This window comes from Pezoporus wallicus, unplaced genomic scaffold (assembly GCF_028554395.1).
Source record: "Pezoporus wallicus isolate ANWC-B61680 ecotype Strahan unplaced genomic scaffold, APGP_CSIRO_Pwel_v1 contig_2384, whole genome shotgun sequence".
Taxonomy (NCBI): Eukaryota; Metazoa; Chordata; class Aves; order Psittaciformes; family Psittacidae; genus Pezoporus; species Pezoporus wallicus.
The window spans coordinates 8263457-8285742 of NW_026640488.1; the positions used below are offsets into that span (position 1 = coordinate 8263457).

Genomic DNA, 22286 nt, shown 5'->3' on the forward strand with positions numbered 1-22286 from the left:
TCTATTTCATATGCTAATTAATTGGGTGTTTTGGAAACTTTGCTCAATGTGTATGATACTACTGATACTAGTTGCTCCTTTGTAAGGCAACTTGCAAAAGACGAGACCGATCCTGAAGCCCTGATCATGAAGCACAAGTACTGGTGTATAAATCAGAGAAGCAATAGTCTCCAGAGCACAAGTTAGAATCATAGAATTGCAGACACTAAAAGGATGCCAATTCCTTTGTCCTACCAGCACTGATGGTTCCCTTGTGATCTGCTTACCTGCTCTTTGGGGAAAAGGCTATTCTTGTTACTGAAAACTTCAAGTCACTCTTGAGAGATTTTTAGGTTAGAGAGTAATCTAATTTTAATATTGTCACATGAAAATTAAAAGAAGCCCTGAACTAAATAATGTATTAATTTATTTGGGGGTTTTCTATATTTTTGGTCCCAGCCTTTGCTAATGCAGTTATACTGGGAAGAAATCCAAACTTCACATGCTTGAGAAAGAAGAGTGAAAACTGTGAGCTGTTAAAGTTCTAGAGAGCTGACATTTTAATTAGCTGCTACTAATCAGTAAGTTATGCAAGTTACTAACATATTGTCACTTCAGCATGGTATTTAAATGACTTTTTCCCCCCTGGCTTATACAACCATCAAAGTTTTTTAAAGTTCATAATAAACTGTGATACAGACCATGTTTTCATCTGTTTTGGGTTCTTTTCTGAGAAATCTGAAGTTTTACATGGAAGTTAGGAAACCCTGAGGATTTCTTGGCAATGTCATATACTCCAGTAACATTTTTTCATTTAATGTCTGTTTTATTTAGTGGATAAGAATTACACGTATTAAAAATGCTAATAAAGGTACTGATAAAACAATAGATTCTTGGCTACAGTTTTGGCCAACTGGTGTAGTTCAGTTCAGATCTTTCATTTGAGGGAAGCTTAAGAACTAAGTTCTGGAGCTACATCCCTGTTTTGAGAAGGTCCTTTGATGCTAATCCTTGAGGGTAGCTGTCTCTCTAGATGCCTGGATGAGCAGTTTGTTTTCAAGTATTTCTTGGTCAACTGATACAAATGAAATGGAAAAGAGAGAAGAAAAGGAATTGGTTGGAAGATTCCTCTGCTTAGTGTAAGATGTGAATGTACCATGTAGGAATGTTTTTTATATTCATCTATTTCTTTTTAGCAACCACTTTTAAAGGCATATTGAAGGATAGATTCTTTCAATAAGCTTAAGTGTATTCCATGCATTTTCACATGCCATCGTCTGGATAATGAATCTATTGTAAAGGAAGTGAGTTCATTGCTAGTGATTTATGTCAGTAACAGCTGTCAAAAGTGAAACTTTTTTCTATCTGTGATAAAATGAGGAAGTATAGTTTTGGTTCACAAATGGGATTTTCTTAATTAATGTTCTTACTTATTTTAATTAAGTTTTGGGGGTTTTATAAGATTTTGAAAAAGCCTGTAATTTTAGCAGTTTGCTTTTCAAAATGTATTTTTGATTTGTTTCAACCCAGACACCAACAAAATGAAAAACAAAATAAAATCAGCTGGTTTTGTTTGGCTGAATACAAACACAAGGTTTTGGCAAATTAACTTTTTCCAAAAAATTCCCAATGGGTATATGTGGATTCCTGCTGATGTGTACATGTTGCTCTGAAATAAATATTTAGTTGTGTTCTGTAAGTGATGAGTTGTCCTTTTAAATAGAAAAGATTTTAAACTAACTCATTGAAAATCTGCTCAGTTCATGGCTGAAGATTTTCTGAGTCTCCACACCTGCCTCTGCTTGATTTCACAGCATATATTGACAGGAAATTTTGGTTGGCTTTAATATAGGAAATCTCAAATTTGTATCAGGGATATGAAAAAAGGCTGGCATTAATTTGACACTTTTCATTGAGAGAGAGGGTGAATCAATGGCAAGGGAGGAAGAGGGCTGTGCAGAGCTGTGCTTATAGCGGGGATGTATTAAGTGTAGTTCTCCTTACCACAGGAGTCTCCTTACCATAGGAAAATCTTTTATCATTTCAAAATAGAATGTGTTTTAAACCACAACATGAATGATAAAAGGCAATGTGAATGATTGTAGCATTAGTAGTATGTTATAAGAAGAGGGAAAGGCAGTCACTGGGAAGCGTGGTAGCAGTGAGTATATGCAGCATTGAAACAGTTTTCAGAAGAGTAGTGTGTCTGATTTGCCAAATGAAAACATAAAAAGGAGAAGGGTTTTGAAGTTCAAAGTGCTACTTTGGACGTGGTAGAAAAAAATGTATTATGTTTTAATTAAAGCAGAAGGACTTAGGTAGACCAGTCTCAAGAACGTAACATAACCGGGGTTTCAGTTGTTCATCTGTCATTACTGCGCTTTGCTGTATCTTGTAATGTTACTGCAGTTCCCTAGGCTTATATTGTTTGTGTCAAGGATAATAATAGTATCTCTGAATGTGTGGAGGTGAGGGTGGCTGTGTTTTTATTAAATCAGATCATTATTTGCATGCTCAGCTCCAGTTTCATATTAAACTAATTATCATCTCAGAAATATGGCGCTACATTATGTAATATATAGATCAGAGTGGATCTGAGAAAGCGATAAAACGCATATATACTACCTGAGAAAGTTACCTTCTTGGCCCTGGGTGTGCAAACTCTGCTTGCTTAGAGGCACTCTTCTCAGCTTTACAGTAGGAAGAAGGATGGCCTTGTCACTGAATCACCATGTGGGGAATCAGGTGACATAGTTTGTTCCTGGGTCTGTCTCAGACTTTAACTGTGAATATTTACTATCTTAGTATGTAAGAATGGATATATTTAATTTTTTTCTTCTGTTAGGGGTCTTACAAGCTAAATCTAAATTTGCTGAGAGCTGTGACAGCTCATATATTCTTTCTCTGTAGGATGCGCATCATGAAGCAGTGCTTCTAGTGCAAGAGTGACTGTGCTGTTGCATAATGTTGAATCATACGTAGCTAAATTGATTTTTACAGGTTATTCCATCTTTGTTGTGCAGCAGCCACAAAGCAAGCTTCTAGAGCTAGTTTAGGTTGAATTCATTTAAAAAAAAAAAAAAAAGGATTAAAGAACTGTTATTAATAGGCTGGTTCCATGAACATCCTCTTTGTTTTCCTGTGATGGTATGCAGTAATTGGACAATGGTTATATTATGTCTTAGAATGAAGGAAAAAAGAAAAGAAGGGGAAGGAAAAGCATTGTGTTCTTAAAGCTGTTAGAAACCCATCATTTTGTATTTCTGGGCTTTCTAAAACTGTACCTATGCAGCAATAATTTTACATAAACTTTGTGGAGCTGTTTAGTTCTTGTGTATACCATGTTACTAGCGCTGTGAGCTCTTTCAAGAGATCAGCTTGGACACATGAATTAATTATAGAAGACCCACTGGTTCTAGAGACTATTAGAATGCCATTCTTGATGCAGTTTATGTGAGTTAACTTATTCAAGCACTGAAACAAACACCTTAATGGTATTTTTTTTTTTTTTTCAGGTAATCTTGTTCCGTAGTAGGTATTTTTTTATCCTAGCAGGTCATTCAGTTACTAAACCAAACTGTGAAGCCTTTTTTATGGTTGTGTTCTGTTGCCCACATGCTTGCTCATTCAGCATTTGTCTCTGATTAATGGTCTACAGCCAGCCTGTTCTAATGTTAAATGAAAAAAGCATTCCGGTGGCTGTGGCATTTGGTGATAAGTAGTTAGACTATATAGAAGATGTACTGTGCATCCCCTGGCTACAGAGTTATGATTAGATTCAGCTCAGCCCGCACAACACTACTGAGGATATTGCTGCTCTGCTGTAGTGATAGAGCAACTCATATCAAAACAGCATGTGTTGCTGCTTATCTTGCATTGTACACTGCTGCATTCTAAATACACTGGACATACCAAATAGTATGGTCTTTTTTTTTTCTTCCTTTCTTTTCTAGACTTATTAAAGTGGGAAGGAGGGTAGAATGAGTCTTTCTGCATGGCAAGCCATTGTAGTACTTGCAGCAAGTGATAAAAGCTATAGATTGTTTAAAAACATTATTTACTTTTGTGAAGCTTTTGTTCGAGCCTTTAGACAACTTACTTTTCAGAACCATATGCAGTCTTTCTTCTGCTGAAACACAACAATGCCACTGATTAACCTCATGATGTATTTTAAAGCAATCACTTTTCTCCACACAATGTGTTTCTACTTCATGATGCATATGTTGGAAATTCAGAGGCTGCATTTTTAATGTTTCAAATGGATGAAAAAGGTGAGCGATACATTACTCTTATTTTGTATAAAGCACGGGCTATATGATTTAGGAATTTATTACTGGTTGAGAAAATGCACATATTTAAGATGTAAAGCACAGTGTCTTGATTTAAAATGACCAAAATGAAATGAGTGATAGAAAAGTTACAGTAAGCAGACTTGGATTGTTCCAACTGTTACCTGCACAGTGCACCTTTTCTGCTAGAACACAACTGCCAACAGCAAGGGCCAGGTTGAAATTTGAAGTGGTATCTAATACAATGCCTAGATACCTGCAGGAATTAATCTTGAGAGCACTGAGCTTATTTTTAGTTCTTGCAAATAATTGACCTGGCAAACAATATTTTGTTAAACAAACAACATGTAACAACTAATTCCTTAAGTATAACAATAATAATTTTGCAGTCCTCTTTGGATAGGCCAGCTGATTTTTCCCCACTCCTGAATGAAATCCTTCATTACTTTTGGGAACTGTGGATTCCTGTGAGGCAGCAAGACCCAGGTCAAGTTGTCAGAGCTTCAGTGCTGCGACCTGGTGCTTCTGCCACCCTGCCTGATGTTATTTTTTCTTGCTCTACTACACATGCTGCTTCGTTCTTCTGCTCACTACACTACTGCTCTAATCATCTTTTAGCTGCCCTGACTCACCATGTGTCTTTTGCTAGCAGTTTCTGTTTCTTTGTATAGAAATGTGTCTCAAACGTATGTAAAATAAGTACATTTCAGAGGTTCCCATTTGTCCCTCTCATCTCCTCTTCTCTCCAGTAAATGCTTTTCCTGTATCTACCGCCTACCCAGTATGGGATTTCTTTTTCTTGAGGGGTGGGGAAATGCATCACTGCTCTAAGTATAGATCTCATTTCTGTGTTAGCAACAGTTTACTTTCATTTTTCTCTCATGTGAATGATAAGCAAACAATATTCTAAAGATCCAACTACAGTATGAATATACCCTTCTAATTTTTTTAAGGAACATATTCTTCTCTCTTTGTTTTTGTGGTTTCTTTGGGGTTTTTTGTTTTTTTTTTATGTTCCTGTGGTTTGGTTTGTGGTGTGTTGGGAAAACAAACATTCCATTCTGGATGTGAGCCAGCAGTCAAATAACAAAATTTAAAGTTATATGTTTTTCTCCCTTTTTCTCCAAACCTACTGTTCTTTTATAAAGCCATTCCTGAAGAGAGAAACAATTTAGTTCATATTTCTCCTGCTGACCATCAGGCTACTGTAGCAGCAATACATAAAGGACAATAACATATCTATCCCACTTACTGAGGACTACACGGTCTTTGAAAGAAATACCTGTATATGCTATTGTCATCTCAAGGTTAATAAAATAGTAAAAAATTTAATGCATTCTACCAGAAAATGAGTGAATTTTTGATTGTTTGTGTTCTGTAGTAGATTGATATTGAAACAGTAATAAATAATTTTTGCTATATATTTAGAAATAAATTATCTATTCTTACTTGCAAATGTATTGCTCAGGATTTCTTTTCAGGTTTTTTTCTTTTTCCCAGTTGCGTAAGGTTTAACTATAGCTGTGCCTGTAATGCTAAGGAAAAGCCTTTCCTAATAATGCCTCAGACCTTGACAGAAGTATGAGTTATGTAATAGATAGTTAAAAATATTGTAAATCTTACTGCAATGGCTGCTACTAGGCAGAGTAGGGGAAAAAAAAAAAGTATTTTTGATCCTGTTTCCATTGTTGTAAAATCAGTTCAATTTCTTGCCTATAAATTAGGCCTGTGAAGTTGTACAACTAATGGGATACTCTGAGAAGTTTGGGAAAAGTGGAATAGACTTGTGGTAAATTTCAGTTTCTGATACATGTTTTATTGATTCTGAGGAAAAATATTAATCCAGTGGTTTATCTCCAGTTCTCCTCCTATTTCTCATAGAGTTGAAAGAAATCTAAGATTGTGATCAACCTCAACAGATGGCCAAAGTTGTATCAATCATACATCTGAGGCATGCTGTCATTTCTTTCTTGACTATTCATGGATTCTACAGTTCCCTGGATTGCCTATCCCATTGTTTCACTACTCGTTCTTGTTAGTTATCTGAAAAACCATAACACATATTACCCAAACATATTTTTTACTACTTGGTTAGTCCTGTTTGATACGAAAACAATTACTTTCATGTAAGGCATGTGCAGTTTTAATTTTCTCTCTCCATAAAAAATCAGCAAAGAAAATTCCTTCATGCATTTATTGAATTAAAGCTTTCATATTTTTACAGAAAATTGATACTGACATGCAGAATCACAAAAAAAAACCAAAAAAACCACAAACAAACAAAAAAACCAAAACATTTGTTCAAAGTAAGCAGTTTCTTTTCTGGTATTAAAGGAGAAAGTGACTTGATAAAACAACTTCCTTTTTTCCCCAAGGACTAGCTTGTACTGGTCCCTGATTTGACTCTTAACTAATTCTACGTAAAAATTGCTCACTTACATGCCTTCTAAAGGTTTGAAAATGCAAAATTTGCAAACAAGATGAGAATTCCATTAAGTGTAGATTTTCCAGGAGAAGCTGAGACATTCACTGTTTAGTGCATTTATTAAACCACCTCTCTGTTCAAGATAATGTAACCAGTATCTTAGCAGATGTGCTGCACCCTTTGTCTCTGAGGATAAGGAAAAGTGAGGAATAAAATGGTTTTGTTTATATTCAAATGGAAAGGCACTTCACCAAAATGCAGAATGTGGTGGCAGTTTGAATTGATAACCTGTTATACTTATTAATTGAAATAATATGCAATTCATCTCTGCGGTGTAAGATGGGAAATGTATATACAGGCATGCATTAGAGAAATTCAGAAATTTTATAGGAAATAGTACACATTACTTTAAACAGAGCAGTTGCTCTCTTACTCTTGTATCAGGGAGAATAAAAGTTTATTGTGTAGAGGTTTAGGTGCCAAGAAGGTGGAAGATGATGTCTGACCTTAATGCTTTTATTCAGCTGATGATCTTTATTTCCACTTTTACACTTCTTTTCTGAAGCTGCCATGTGACTGCATTAATTTTGAATTTGTATTTCTCTCTCTACCCTTGCTAAGAAATACACCATGGGACTTCAGTTTTGTAGTGAAATATTGCTCTAGGATAAGATTAGATATCTGTTCTATCCATGAGAACTTTCATGTGAGAGAATGGGCTCTGAGTTTGCATATGATATGCACAGACGATGTTGTACTAGATTCTGGATGGAATATTTAAAGGTATTAGACAAAATTCCTCATAAACTTCAAAAAAGTAGCAAAAGTATTTTATCCAAAATTACAAGATGCAATGTAACTGAGACGACTTACTATTTGTAGTTTTATGTATTAAACTTGTTTTATTTAGTAAAGCTTTCAGCACATCATAGAGAATTCTTTTTCCCTATTACAACTGTTACTGGATTAAAGGATGCATGAATGCTTGAAGTAAAGGGTGTGCTTAAATATTTTACTGAATTATAGTCTTGACTTGGTGTGACTGTGAAGTCTTCCCTGAGTAAACTACTAGCAGTGAATATAAACAGTAAATAATTCAGATTTGTACACAGTTCCTCCCTACAGACACTAAATGGCTTTTTTCTTCATCTACTTAGTTTCCTGTGTTAAGATGTCAAGCAACTGTTTAACTTCTTTTAACTTATATGGCAAAGCCATTTTTTTTACCATGCCTGTTTAATTATAAATAATGTTTATCTCGATTATAAAAAAACCCAAAACAAAACCCAGAAGACCGTGAAACCCGAACTTGTTTCAATGTGTTTTGATGTTTTAATTTTAAGCAAGGCCCCCTGTCCATCTCATGCTGAAGCAGTGCAGAGCAACTGTTACATGTGCGAGTTGATTTACATCTGATAGATTTTGCCAATAATATCCCTATTCTCTTTATAATCATACCTGGGAACTGTACCACTGTTGCTAACCCAGAGCCATTATTCTGCTGTTACACATTTGTACCAAGTATACACAACGGGTTTTTTTTCTTTATTTTCTTTCTCAACCTAATTCTCTGTCCTTCATGCCATCTGTTGTTCAAGGGTTTATTCTGCTTCTGGTGTATCTGTATTTAAAATAAGCAGAAGATGCTTTAACTGAGGTGTCCTTGAACTATCAGTTATCACAAGCTGTCAAGCATAAAACTTAAAACCTTTAGGGCTAGGTATAGAGTATATTGTTTCCTAGGAGACAGTAACATCCTTGAGTGGGGCTAAAAACAGCCTTACAAAGCATCTGATATTTGGCTAAGCTAGGACTTTATCTGGATGGCTATAATACCTTACTTCACTATTTTGTTTATCTGAATATCTGTGGAGAAGCATTTTGAGATTGTGTATTAATGGTGCATTCTAACAATAACATAATATTAAGCAATGTAGAGATGTCAACTCCAAACCCATCACAGTGTTTTAAGAAAAAAAACACCAAAAACCAAACATATTTTCAAAATATTGCCTACATTGAGTACTGAATTAAAAATCAGTGTAATAACTGTAATCACAAAGACCACATTGTATGAATTAAACAGTGTTGTTAGGCTTCTCAGACTATGGAGCATTCTAATGGGATTTTTTGGGCCACAATGAATATGTGCCATTCTTGTGCTTTTGGGTTCTTCCCCTTCTTTCCCACCTCATTGAAAAATCAAAATCCAAGTAACTGAACTAAAATGTCTGATTGTTCTAATATTCTGGGGTTCTTTAATCTGCAATTGCAAATGAGTCTCAGAGTATCAGGTGCTGGACTGATTTTATCCACCACATTTGGTAAGCCCCTTTTTAAACTCGGAGGCCAAAAATTTGGGCTTTTTTATTCTCTTCCCTACAAATACTTAATACCCCTTACGTACCTTCTGAATTGCTGTTTTGCCTTCAGGCAGAACAAATGGTATAGGAGAGCTTATATCTGTCTGTTGATGGGTTTAAAGTAGCTTTTTGTAGCCAGTAATGGGACATTGAACTCCTTCACACTTTTTTTCACCAGAATTTTACTCTTGCATTGTGAAGTTTCCCCTTGTCACCCTATCATTTCAGGTAAACTTTTGGATAGTCCAGCTCCGAACCAGTGTGCAGTGATGGCAATTACTGTCAGTCATCTAGGAAAGCAAATCAGTGACAGAAAAGAGTTTTAATGTGCTTATGATAATTTCTAATGCTGTGAGACTTATATATGACATTTTTTTTGTACAAAAGGAACTCCTGAGGCCTACTGATTATCCAAAAGCTGGACTTCCTTTTTTATTTTTACTTTTTTTAATCCTTATCTTCTAAGCTCTCTATTTCTCTCCTTCTCATAAGAAATAGTCTGGTTTTATTTGAGGTCTTTTACAGAAATTAGCCAACAGCTTTTTACATGACCACCTGATCCCTAGCTAATCAGTGTGAGCTGCAGGGTGAGAAAGCAAGCAAACAAGAAAGCTGGGAGAAATATTCATAGGATTCATAAAAGCCCACAAGCCTCTGTTCATGCCCTATGTGTTTTATTTCATGCTTTTTTATATAGTGTTAGGAAAGAGTCACACTTCACAATTTCTAGTGCACTTCATGGCCCAACTTACTGTATAAGTGCAGAAGCAATTTATAGACTGCAATTGGTCAAACACTTCTACAGTGCAATATGAGAAGGTTCAGCCCATTTCTGAGTTGTTCTAGATAACAACCAAGATAGCTATTCTTTTGGCTTGTGCACAGTGATAGTGCACCATGTTCAGTGAGTAAGACTGGAAGTCTACTTTAGAAGTACTTGCTTTCAGTGTCACTAGCAGGGGATAATATGAAGAAACTATAGGACTATGAAAAATACTCATCTCCTGAATAGCCAAATGAACTCCTTTAAGAAAAGCTAAGAATCCACTTTTCTTCATACAGGGTGAATAGCTGGAATAGACATACAGTTATATTGCACAAACATCAATTAGCAATAGCATGTTTTTATCATATAGTTAATTTATTCTGGAATTTCCATTATATTTGTAACTACCTGGATAAATGTCCTATTAAAAGCAAATTAAAATTTTAGAATATGTACTACATATGTGCTATCTATTTAGGATATCTGCTACAAGAGGGGCTAAAATTTCTATGTCTTCGGGGTTGAACAACATTAGCTTATTGTTACTGTATTATGAAACAGACTTCATATGATTGTACTGTTGAATTTTAAGTAGCACTCTGACTCATCAGCTGCCTCTTTAAGATTATGGTTCCTCCTCGTGCTTAGTATGAAATCATAAGGACTCATGTAGAAGCTTAGTCTCAGATTTTGTATTTTGTTAGTATGTTATGTGCATTTGGGGACGTTTAAAAAAAAATAAAATGGCAAGGTACCTGTTAGCAGTGAAATAGCATAAACAGAGAGTTTCCTTATAGAAACTTTTTCCCTTGTAAGTAACCTTATTTTCTTTAAGAATTTAAATGAAATTGCAATTATATGCACAAAGTTTTTAAATATTATTTTATCTGAAAAAATCTAAAATTTAGTGGCTTTAGTTGCATGTTCTATGTTTTTAATATTTTATGCTTGTACAAGATGAAATAGAGCAATGAGAGAGGCTCACAGGCTTTAAGAATACCACTGGATGTTTCTATCATCTTACAGTCACTTTCTCTTCATCCCCTCCTGCAGCTGCTCCTGATTAGCTGAGGGTCAGATGGTCATTTATCAAATCTAGCTGGGAAGTTGATAAATGTCTCTAAAAGAGCTCAGGAAGAAGGGGGTATTTTCTTATAAGTGGGCCTGGAGGGAGAAAGACAGAGAGGTTATAAGCTGATCAATTGGATGTAGAAGAAAGTGTATCTTCTTGGGAACCTGAGTAGGCATGAAGGGCTTAGAAACTCTGAAGTGTTCATCCTCTGAAAGAATAAGAAGAATAAAAATAATTGAGAAGTGAAGGCTTTTGTGTTTTGATTTTCTTTGAAGTGTTTTTGTGTGTTCTCTACTCTTTGACTGGAAGAGATAGAGGTATAGTTTGCCTGAGGTATGTACTAAGCAAGCCAAGTGACTGATGATGAGAAATAACTTGGGAATAGAAAGCTGGAATAGAAGACCTGTTCTTTGCCAGGGAATGAGCAGATAATTTCTTTAGGGAACAAAAGTGACCACTTTCTGAAAACAAATCAGCAGTGCTGAGACGTTAGAAGCACTGAGTACATCTGGCTGGTCCCTTCAAGTTCAAGGGTGCTCGAGGAGCCTAGAGCAAAACATTTGGTTTCCTTGCTATTTGTTTTTGAAAGTTGGACACTCTAAACTTCAATGCAAAAGTCAGTTTTGGAAAAGGGGGTGGGGGGTTGGAGGGTTGCTCTGGCTGCTGAAATACAGAGTAACTGAGTAATTATGTTACTCATATCAATCAGAAGGAGAATGGCTGAAACTGACCCATTTGTTTATGACTGCTATGAAAGCTTGATTCTGATGCAAAAAAGTCTTAGCTTAATCCGCATTTTTATATATAAAATGCTTTAAGCTTACTGTGTCTCTTGAAAGAAGGAAAGTTAAATGAATTGGGTGAATTCAGAGGGGCCTTCAAGTCCCATTATTTGTATCTACTTCATATTTTTATATTGCAATTACCAAAAATTCCTTAGAGATGTTCCAGATGCAGTATACTAATTGAAATTCAATCTAACTTATTTTTGTCTTTGTAGTCCATTTTGTGCTGTCAGTTTAAGGCAAATAATTGTATTTTTTCTTTGTAGGGAAAGGTGAACATGGAAAGCCATACCCTCTTACAGAGGAAGACCATGATGATTCTGCATATAGAGAAAATGGCTTCAACATATTTGTTAGCAACAACATAGCACTGGAGCGATCCCTGCCAGACATCCGACATCCTAAGTACGTACTTTTTTTTTCCTGGATTATTTGATTTTAAGTTTTTATCTTTGTAAATCTCTAAATAACCTGTTTTTCTGGGAGATCAGTCATGAACCCTCAGGCAAAAAATTGTGCCCCTTTCTTTAAATAGGAAATGGAAAGCTTATCACCATTGTTAAATCATTTGCACTATCTGTCTTAAAAAATTGCCTCTTATTTTATTAGTAACACATCAAGACTATAGGAGGCCTCTCTTAATTACAAAATTGTTTTCATGGCATTTCTGGGTAGTGATTTTTTAGGCAGTGATAAGTAACATTTTACAGTTTTTCAGGTTTTTATTTGGTAATAGCTGATCTTTCCTTTTTGGGCAGCATGACAAGTTGCATGAAAGTTTTGGCTAAATGTTTGGACCAGTGTTTCCAAAATGTTTCTTTTGGTTTGTTACGTAAGAAGTGAAAGCAACCTAGTAGCTACAGCTTATTGGGTGCTGATAGCGCAGATAATGAGCGTAGAATTATGGAAGAGAATGAGCCGTGATGAAATATATGGGCAGAATTTGGTGGGATTGGATGATGGTGTTGTTCCTTAATAGCAGTAATATCCTACAGAGAAACAGGATAAAGACTATTCTGGAAAATAACCAGTGAGCTAAAATTGGTCATGCAGTTCTCAGCAAACATAACTTTTCTGTAATTTTGTCTCACATGTACAAGAAGTAAAGCTTTCTGTCTGCAACAGGAAAGGTCATGTATGCCTTTCTAGGCTTCAGGCTCTAATCCTCCAGAGTCATTCTGACCTCTGAAGAGAGGGATGGTTTAATTTGTCTCTTTACATGGCATTTCTCCCCCTCTTTTAATTGGCTGTTATGCAACTAGTCAAAGGGGGAAAGGTACAGGAGTGTGACAAAACTAATTTTTTCCATGACTAGGTTTGTATTTTCCATTGGATACAATCCCCTTTATTATACAGTATGTTTCTGGTTAGGATAGCTACTTACTTCTTAACCTGTACGATTTTGCTGTGTGAATAACTGAAACTCTTCAGGGAGCTGAACAGAACTTGAGAGCTTGACAGACGTTCTTAAGGAGGGAAGATAAGAAAAAGAGATATCATGGCAACTAACACGTGTTGTTCTGACAGATGTGGAGCTGTCCTTTTCAAAGAATGAACAGCATATGAATGTTTGCATAGTAAGATTTTAAAAAGTAATTCTCAGTGGAGGAATTAACAAAATATTTTAAAAAAATCTTTTGTTGGAGGTGTTTTGTATTTAATTGCCATGTATCATTGTTTTGAGAAAACACTGGTTAGAATTAAGTCAAAGAACTTTTTCTAACAAGCTGTGTATTTTATATATTTTGCTTGCCTTGTACTTTACCAAGATACCTGAAATTATTTGTAGAAAGAATGTTTCCAAAATGTTTGAGGTTTAATGCATAGCTGTACAGCATCACAGCTGTGCTAAATTATGTTGTTGGTGTAATAATATGCTCATCAATCATCATGTCTTAGCAAAACTGCAGAGGACTATTACTAAATACAAAAGGAAGCCGACGTTTATCCTACCTTAGTGTTTTTATAAGTTGGTCTTCTGGCAACTTGTTTCTCACCCACTACTGTCCACACAGTCAATGACATTTCCATGCAAGTCCCCAGAAGCATTGGGAGTGATGTGTCGTCAGAAGTGACATATTAGGAGCAAATCAGTGCTACATCAGTCCTTCTCTGCCACTCTTCCCCCTGCACAAACCCTTTAGTGACTTTCACATAAGCATCTTGTTTGGCAAGTGTGAATCCTTGGTATCTGCATCTTTTTCATTTTCCAATTCAGCTAGGTTCCTATACCATTCAGTGAAGTCTCATATGGTAGATGTTTTAGTAGTGTCCTGAGTGAGCTGACTTGCATCATGTCCTTCTAACCTTCCTTATGTTAAAGACTTGTAACACAAGTAGTCCAGTAGTTATCATCAAAATACAGTGATAAAAAATGTTTTTTTGCTAAATTTGTGTGCTAAGTATTACACTGATAAAATTACAAAGCTTATAACCTATACTTCTGGTGGTTACACCTTGAAGCAAGTCTATCTTAAACTTCCGAGACACTACTGTCAGAAACAAAGCAATCTCTCAGCTGCTGTGTGTTAAGTATGATGCAGGCCAATCTCAGACTTCATTTCACTTAGAGACTGCATGTCCTCTCTTCAGAAGCATGTGTGAAATGGAAAGTAATTAACAGCTTGTAAGGTTTCTTTCAGAAAAGCTCACTGGAAAACTATATAGCTTCTATGCCACAAAAGGGTGTTCTTACTGAAATGAGTGCAGCTAATTCAGGTGAGGTATAGCAGGCAAATTTAATTTTGTCAGCTTCTGAGTGTTATAAAGGGCTTTTCATTTGTGGAGCTTCTAACTGCCATTCAGCTTTTAACTGTCTTCTTTTGCATGTTTGGGGGATACTGTTATGATATGGACATGGAGGTTTTGATTTTCTGTCTAGTGTGTACCATTTGCACAGGGGCCTACCTGTGCCAAGGACTAACATTTCTGAAAATGTTGTCTAGGATTTGTTTAAAAAAAACAAATAGAATGGGTTTATTGCTCTCAGTAGAGGAAGTTCTCAAACCTTCAAATACAACAAAAACGGAATGATCAATCCTGCAATTTGGATCAAAATTTATTTAAATTTTAAAAGCAGCTATGGGAGTTTCTACATTTCTCTGAAATAATTTCATCAAAACTATTTATTCCAAAATCGTAGACCAAAACAGTTTCAAGTCCTATTTCTAAGTGTCTGGTTTTCTTCAAAGTATGCAAAGATGGCAGATAACCAGACCTTGCTCTGTCTAATCCAAATTAACTTTCTCCGTCTTGGTCTCTTAGGAAATCAGCCTTGGGATTTGCAAACTATATCTTCTGGGAGGTGGATGGGTGTAACTGAACAAATGCGTGGATGATTGCGCTTTAAGAAATTCAGTTTTCAATTTTTTTTACAATCTTTTTTTTTTTCTTTATGTGTGATATTTAAAGCACTTCAGCAAGATGTATTCAGATTGGTGCTTCTTTCCTTTTTAAGACAGTAAAATGTGTGTGTTGTGAAAATCCCTAGAGAAATAAACCAGTTAACTTCTATTTTAAGGCTGACTTAACAGCTTTCCTGTGTGCTTAATGGATTCTATTGCATCTCTCTGATACCTCTCAGTGTTTTTTCTCTCATAGCTATACTTGAAGAATTTATTTTATTTTTTTTCTTCATTTAGAAACATAGAATCATAGAATAGTTAGGGTTGGAAAGGACCTTTAAATCATCAGGTTCCAACCCCCTGCCATGGGCAGGAACACCTCACACTAAACCATCTCACCCAAGATGTCCAACCTGGCCTTGAGCACCGCCAGGGATGGAGCATTCACAACTTCCCTGGGCAACCCATTCCAGGGAATTTCCTCCTTATAGCCAACCTAAACTTCCCCTGTTTAAGTTTGAACCCATTACCCCTTGTCCTATCACTACAGTCCCTAATGAAGAGTCCCTCCCCAGCATCCCTATAGGCCCCCTTCAGATACTGGAAGGCTGCTATGAGGTCTCCATGCAGCCTTCTCTTCTCCAGGCTCAACAGCCCCAACTTTCTCAGCCTGTCTTCATACGGGAAGTGCTCCAGTCCCCTGATCATTCTTGTGGCCCTTCTCTGGACTTGTTCCAACAGTTCCATGTCCTTTTTATGTTGAGAACACCAGAACTGCACACAATACTCCAGCTGAGGTCTCACAAGAGCAGAATAAAGGGGCAGGATCACCCCCTTTGACCTGCTGGTCACACTCTTTTTGATGCAGCCCAGGATACGGTTGGCTTTCTGGGCTGTGAGTGCACACTGAAGCCGGCTCATGTTCATTTTCTCATCGACCAGCACCCCCAAGTCCTTCTCCACAGGGCTGCTCTGAACCTCTTCTCTGCCAAACCTGTAGCTGTGCCTGGGATTGCTCCAACCCAGGTGTAGGACCTTGCACTTGGCATGGTTAAACTTCATGAGGTTGGCATCAGCCCACCTCACAAGCGTGTCGAGGTCCCTCTGGATGGCATTCCTTCCCTCCAGTGTATCAACCGAACCACAAAGCTTGGTGTCATGTGCAAACTTGCTGAGGGCGCACTCAATCCCACTGCCCATCTCAGAGACAAAGATGTTGAACCGGTCCCAACACCGACACCTGAGGGACACCACTTGTTACTGGTCTCCAGCCGGACATTGAGCCATTGACCACAACTCTTTGCATGCGGCCATCCAGACAGTTCTTTATCCACCGAGTGGTCCGTCCATCAAATTGATGTCTCTCCAATTTAGAGACAAGGATGTCCTGTGGGACAGTGTCGAACGCTTTGCACAAGTCCAGGTAGATGACATCAACTGCTCTACCCCTGTCCATCAGTTCTGTAGTCCCATCATAGAATGCCACCAAATTGGTCAGGCAGGATTTCCCTTTAGTGAAGCCATGCTGGCTGTCACCAAGCACCTTGTTGATTTTCATGTACCTTAGCATGCCTTCCAGGAGAATCTGCTCCAAGATTTTGCCAGGCACAGAGGTGAGACTGACTGGTCTGGAATTCCCAGGGTCTGAGGTTTTGTCTTGTTTCTATCCCACTCATAGTGGGTGCTCTTCCCAAGTTACATTAGCTAATTCTCTGTTCTTTGCCTATAATCACCCCCTGGCTTTAAGTTAAAAAAAGAAAAAAATCCAAACAATCAAAGCATTCATTATTTTTTCTTTCTATAATTCAAATAAAAATCTGAAACAAGATAATCAGGTCAGTTCATCAGATTTCAGGACTGATTTAGTGAAAATAAGAGTTTTCATCACCTGAAGTGGAAGGCAATTTTATGAGGTTTGGAGAGTACTGAGGGTTGGCAATGGAATTGTTGTTGAAAATAAGTTCCGTACCAGTATGAGAAATATTTCAAAACCCACAAGAAGAGTGTTTTGATTTTTTTCTTTTCACCTGTCCTGTGCTACTTTCTGTAGTCTGGAATGCAACAAAGCTGCTAAAGCTAGGAAGAATGCTGGCAGTATTGTTTTCTATTGTAGAGACACAAATGCTACTTATTCTAATAATTAAATATAGAAATTACCATTAATTCTTATCTTCTCAGCATTATTAAATATCCTACCATTTTGTTTGTTCAAACAGACAAAACTGAATCTTTTTCACATTTTGAATGCTATTCAAAATGTGATTTTAATGAGGCTCAGGGGAATGACTGCAGTCATCTATTCTGAACATTATCATAAATATAAATTTTGAGGCATATCCTGTTTCAAACTCCTAGGTCCTTGTAGACCAGAGCATCGAACTTTTTAGCTTTTCATTCTTGAATCAAGGAATTCAAGTTAATTCCTGATATTGATAGAGCTGCAAGCATTATCATTGAAAATCTTTGGGCATGGTATGCTTATATAGCTTGATTTCAACAACAGGTCTCCTTTTTCTCTAGAATTTGTCTATTAATTTTTGATAATTTATGTAGTTGCAAGTCAGGAGCACAAGTCCTCATTGGCTTGTCTTAATAATTTATCACAAGAAATCCCATCCGTTTTAAATTTCTCTGGGCATAGATACATTCATTTTGTACTGAAATTCTTAATGGTCATAGTCTACATTAAGGACATACAATATACAAACTGGGTTTTGTGATATCTGGATTTCAGGCTGTATGGACTGGGATCAGTGCTCCTAAGCATCGCCTGCTGGTCTTGCTGTTGCTGTGTGAAGTGGTGCCCCTTCACTGTCACTCCCAGCATTATTCCTTTTCAGAAGTCTGAGCTGTGCTCATTTTTCTTAAACATTAAACTTTTCACAGGCCTCAAGAAATAATCAAAGAAATACAGGTGTTTAGCTAAAGGCTGTGAGATCTGTGTTCTGAACACTAATGAGATTTTCTATCCATAATAAAAAAGGCAAATTTCACTCTACCTGTTCTGCATAATGGAAACTCTCTAACTCTCTCTCCTTGTCAGTAGCAAAAGCTGAAAGAATGTCTGAATGGTCCTCAGAATATTTGAATACAGTGTGATTGCTGTTCCTTGTGTTTTTAAAAGAGGCTAAAATTAATATGTATTAAGTTGCTGAAGGAGGGAGGGTTACTGTTAGTTCTTACTTATGTTTCGGTAAACTTTGCAGAAAGTCTAGAATGACTGGACTCCTGTGCAAAGGGATATATTATAAATTATAGTTACAGTCATGCAGTAGTTCGTATCTGAAGCCTCTACAAATTTTCAGTAATTGCATTGAAGGTATTTAACTTTTTTATAAATACAACGCATTTATTACAGTTTAAGATATTTGTGTTGTCCTTAAAAATTCATCTTTAGTCCAGTACTTCAAGATAGAATCCAATGAATTCCCTCATCATTCTGTGATTTTAAAGACAGGCTCAGGTCATCTTGCTTCAAGACACTAATATAAAATTATTCAATCTAAATATGCTGAACTTCACAGTATTTAATAAGGGTCATGGAAGCAATTGGGTGTTTGGATCTATCCTCTACTGAGTTTTTGATTATATTTTGAAAGAAACAGAGTAGAAGGCTTCTTTCTAGTTCTCAATCACTTTGGGAAATCTGAAATGTCTTAATACATACATATGTCACATTACTTTGTTCTGATGTTTATTACTATTACCTTAACCACATCTGGCCACAGAGCAACTGGATAAACTCAAATTGTACTTTTAGTGGGCTAGTGAGAAAGCTGGAGGTTCATACTCTGACTGCTTTTCAAAGTGTGTTCCACCTTCACTAGGTGGAAAGTCATGTGGTCCAAAAAATTAAAGGCACTGTCCCCATTTCCAAACCTTACCAGATTGTTCTCTGCAATTGCTTCAGGGCATCCCACTTGAAGTACAGCTTCTCAAAACAGGATCAGGAATATTTTATAGTCAAGAAAACTTGTGGCCTTCTGTCTCTGTCATGCCTGCTGTCAGTTCCTCTGCACAATATGTATTGATAGTAACAACATGGAGTAATTCCCAAGTGCTTTCTGGGTGCTTTCTGTGTCCTTTTTTTCTGACAGCATCATCTAAAATGTGGCTAAAGATTGGTGATTCCCCTTCTGTCCTTTTGGTGAGAAACAGGTTTCAGTGTTTACTAGGCCACTGAGAGTGCAAGCATGATGGTCTTTTTCTGTTTACTGAAAATAATTTGATAAAGAAATAAGCTGTTTATACAAGTGGAGGAAAGTAGTTCTTGTGTGTTTAGATGCTTTGAAAGTTACTAAAAATCCAGTGAAGCCTCCCACACTCCTGAGAAAATAACAAGCTGCAGGAAACATAACTGTGAAATCTAAACTTAATAGGGACAGGAATACTGAAGGGTATTACCGTCCAGCCAGTTTTGTACATCTGCATAGCCAAGTCTATTAGCATTTGGCAGCAGTTAAAGAGAATTTCTCTCTCACATAACACAATAGTAAAATTGGAAAGTATGTGTAACTTCACTAAGATCTGTCAGATGTGGAATGTTCTGGGGGTCTGTACCTTTGCACTTCACAGGTGAAAGTGATGATATATGCTGTTAATAGTTTTATGAAAAGCCTCAGTACACCTTCCTTTATACATCCATTCTTGCTTCCTTTCCAAGTTTGGGTTTTTTTTCCATACAATTAGGCATGTATCTAATGTGAATTTGCATAAGACTGGATACTTAAGCAAATGAAATTTCAGCTCTAATAACAAAACATAGCAAGTGCCAGCAGTACATTCTTGCTGGCAACAGAATTAACTGTTAGACCTCATGTAATAGGGACAGTAAATGTGCAGCAGGGTGGAATAAAAAAGCCAACTTCTTTCTCTTTTGTCTAGTTTGATTATGAATAACATTATTGAGCGCTTATTTTCTGAAAGCTGCACTGGCCACAAGATGTAGTAGCAGGCAAGAGAACTTGCTTATCTTACAGGTACATGTGGGCCATGACGCCTGAAGGCAGCACTTTCACAGCTTTTGCTCCCATGTCTACCAGCTGGGATTTTGGTGCTATAGGTACTGGTCAGACCTAGTAATATCTTACCCATTATTTTATTTCATATATTGTGTATGGGAGATGATATTGAGAGAGGGGTGTGAGCCTGGTCACATATTGCTGTGAAAGGGAGTGGAGAAGAGATGGAGGTAGACCACAAAGAACCATCTTAAAATACTTCAGCAAACTGGACATAGTAAGTCCTTATGCCCTGATGGGATGTACCCATGAAGAACTGATATCTTTTTGAGGTCCCTCTCAAGATCAAGACAACTGGGACAAGTACCTGAGGACTGGCACAAAACTGGAGTGGCTGATACCCACCAGAGGGTTCCTAGAAGCCTTTAGGATAGCTTTGAAATGTAAGAGGGACTGGTAAAAGGATAATAAGGATTTATAAAACAGAAGTTAAAGGGTAGTTGACCAAACTACCGATTGGTTTATGCCTGCAGTAGCATGCTTAAGATGCACTTTGAGATGCAAAAATCTGAGATTCTAATCCTGTTTCTTCTCCTTCAGCCAGGAAGATGAACCTAGACTCAAAATAGAGGGGTTTTATTGATCGTATAAGTGTGCTCGGTGGGAGCAAATGATTTATGAGTACATCAATGTTTTTGTAGGATTTTTTTTGTACTCTTCTCTCTCACAAGTGGTTTGGGGGTGTGTATATTATATAAATCAGGCTACTTGATGATATTTTTGAATTCATAGGTGATAAAGTGCAAGGTTTAGCTGAAATATAATTATAGTACTAAGATGCTTGCTGATGTAGGCTTGCTTATGAGGGATTTTGAGATGGTATAAAATTCTATATGCATTTGTTTTTTCCAAGCCTAAATTTAATACCTATGGGTGAGTAGAAAAGTTTCTTAAAGCATGTAAAAGAGTTTGTTGGGGTTTTTTTTTAATTTTTTATAATGTTTTGTAAGATCTTTCCATTATGGTTTTATACCTCACTGTCTTGTAAACCAAGCTTTGCAAACACAGATGAGTTTTGTGTCTTCAGGCTTATCTGCCTCTCGTGTTCTTTGCTTGGTTAGAGAAACCTTTTGGTTCGAAGGACCAAGTGAGGCAAACTCACTGATGGATTTTTTCAAAGAAATGCACTGCTGATGGAGAGACTCTCCATGACAGACAAAAATGATGAAAATTGACAACACAGAAAGTGAACCGTATACCAGGTAGCATCAAAAGAAGTGTGACCAGCAGGTCAAACCCTCTGCTCTGCTCTAGTGAGATCCCATTTGGAGTACTGTGTGCAGTTCTGGTGTCCTCAACATAAAAAGGACAGGGAGCTGTTGGAGCAAGTCCATAGGATGGTCACAATGAATATCAGGGAGCTGGAGCACCTCCTGTATGAAGATAGGTTGAGAAAGTTGGGGCTGTTCAGCCTGGAGAAGAGAAGGCTGTGTGGAGACCTCATAGCAGCCTTCCAGTATCTGAACGGGGCCTATAGGGATGCTGGGGAGGGATTCTTCATCAGGGGCTGTAGTGACAGGACAAGGGGGAAAGGGTTCAAAGTTAAACAGGGGAAGTTTAGATTGCATATAAGGAAGAAGTTCTTTCCTGTTAGGGTGGTGAGGCACTGGAATGGGTTGCCCAGGGAGGTTGTGAATGCTCCATCCCTGGTGGTGTTCAAGGTCAGGTTGGAGAGAGCCTTGGGTGATATGGTTTAGTGTGAGGTGTCCCTGCCCATGGCAAGGGGTTTGGAACTAGATGATCTTAAGGTCCTTTCCAACCCTAACCGTGCTACAACATAAAGTAACAAGTGTCTCGTTCAAGTCTATCAGCTTTGATGAATTCCATACTAAAGAAAACCTACATAAAGAGCGTAGGGCTTTGCCTGTCTAGTTTCCAAGAAGTGTTATTTGTTGTGTGTTTAGCAGTGGTAATGCAGACTATTTCTACTTGTGTTTTAACCCCAGCTGGCAACTGTCACACAGCTGTTTGCTCACCCTCCAGTCTCCCTGCAGATAGAAAAAAAAACAACCATGGGTTAAGACCAACTTCATAATTGAAAAAAAAAATAACATAGAATATTAATAATTAAGGAAAAGGGAGACAACAGAGAGAGGAATAAATCCCAAGAAACACAAGTGATGCACGATACAGTTGCTTACCATCTGCTGATGACACCCAGCAGCGACCTGGGTCTTCTGGGTAACTCCCCCCACTTTATATAATGTGCATGATGTGCTGTGGTATGGAATACCTCTTTGGT

At 37.2% G+C, this 22286-nt stretch overlaps 1 protein-coding gene across 1 annotated transcript in view; it reads left to right on the top strand.

Moving 5' to 3' along the window:
• The window catches only part of GALNTL6 (polypeptide N-acetylgalactosaminyltransferase like 6), a 464021-nt gene that overhangs the window by 179020 nt on the left and 262715 nt on the right, over positions 1-22286 (top strand). Inside the window, exon 3 of the mRNA XM_057419062.1 lies at positions 11946-12084. Coding sequence (XP_057275045.1) covers positions 11946-12084 — 139 coding nt within the window. The remainder of the gene's footprint in view (positions 1-11945; positions 12085-22286) is intronic.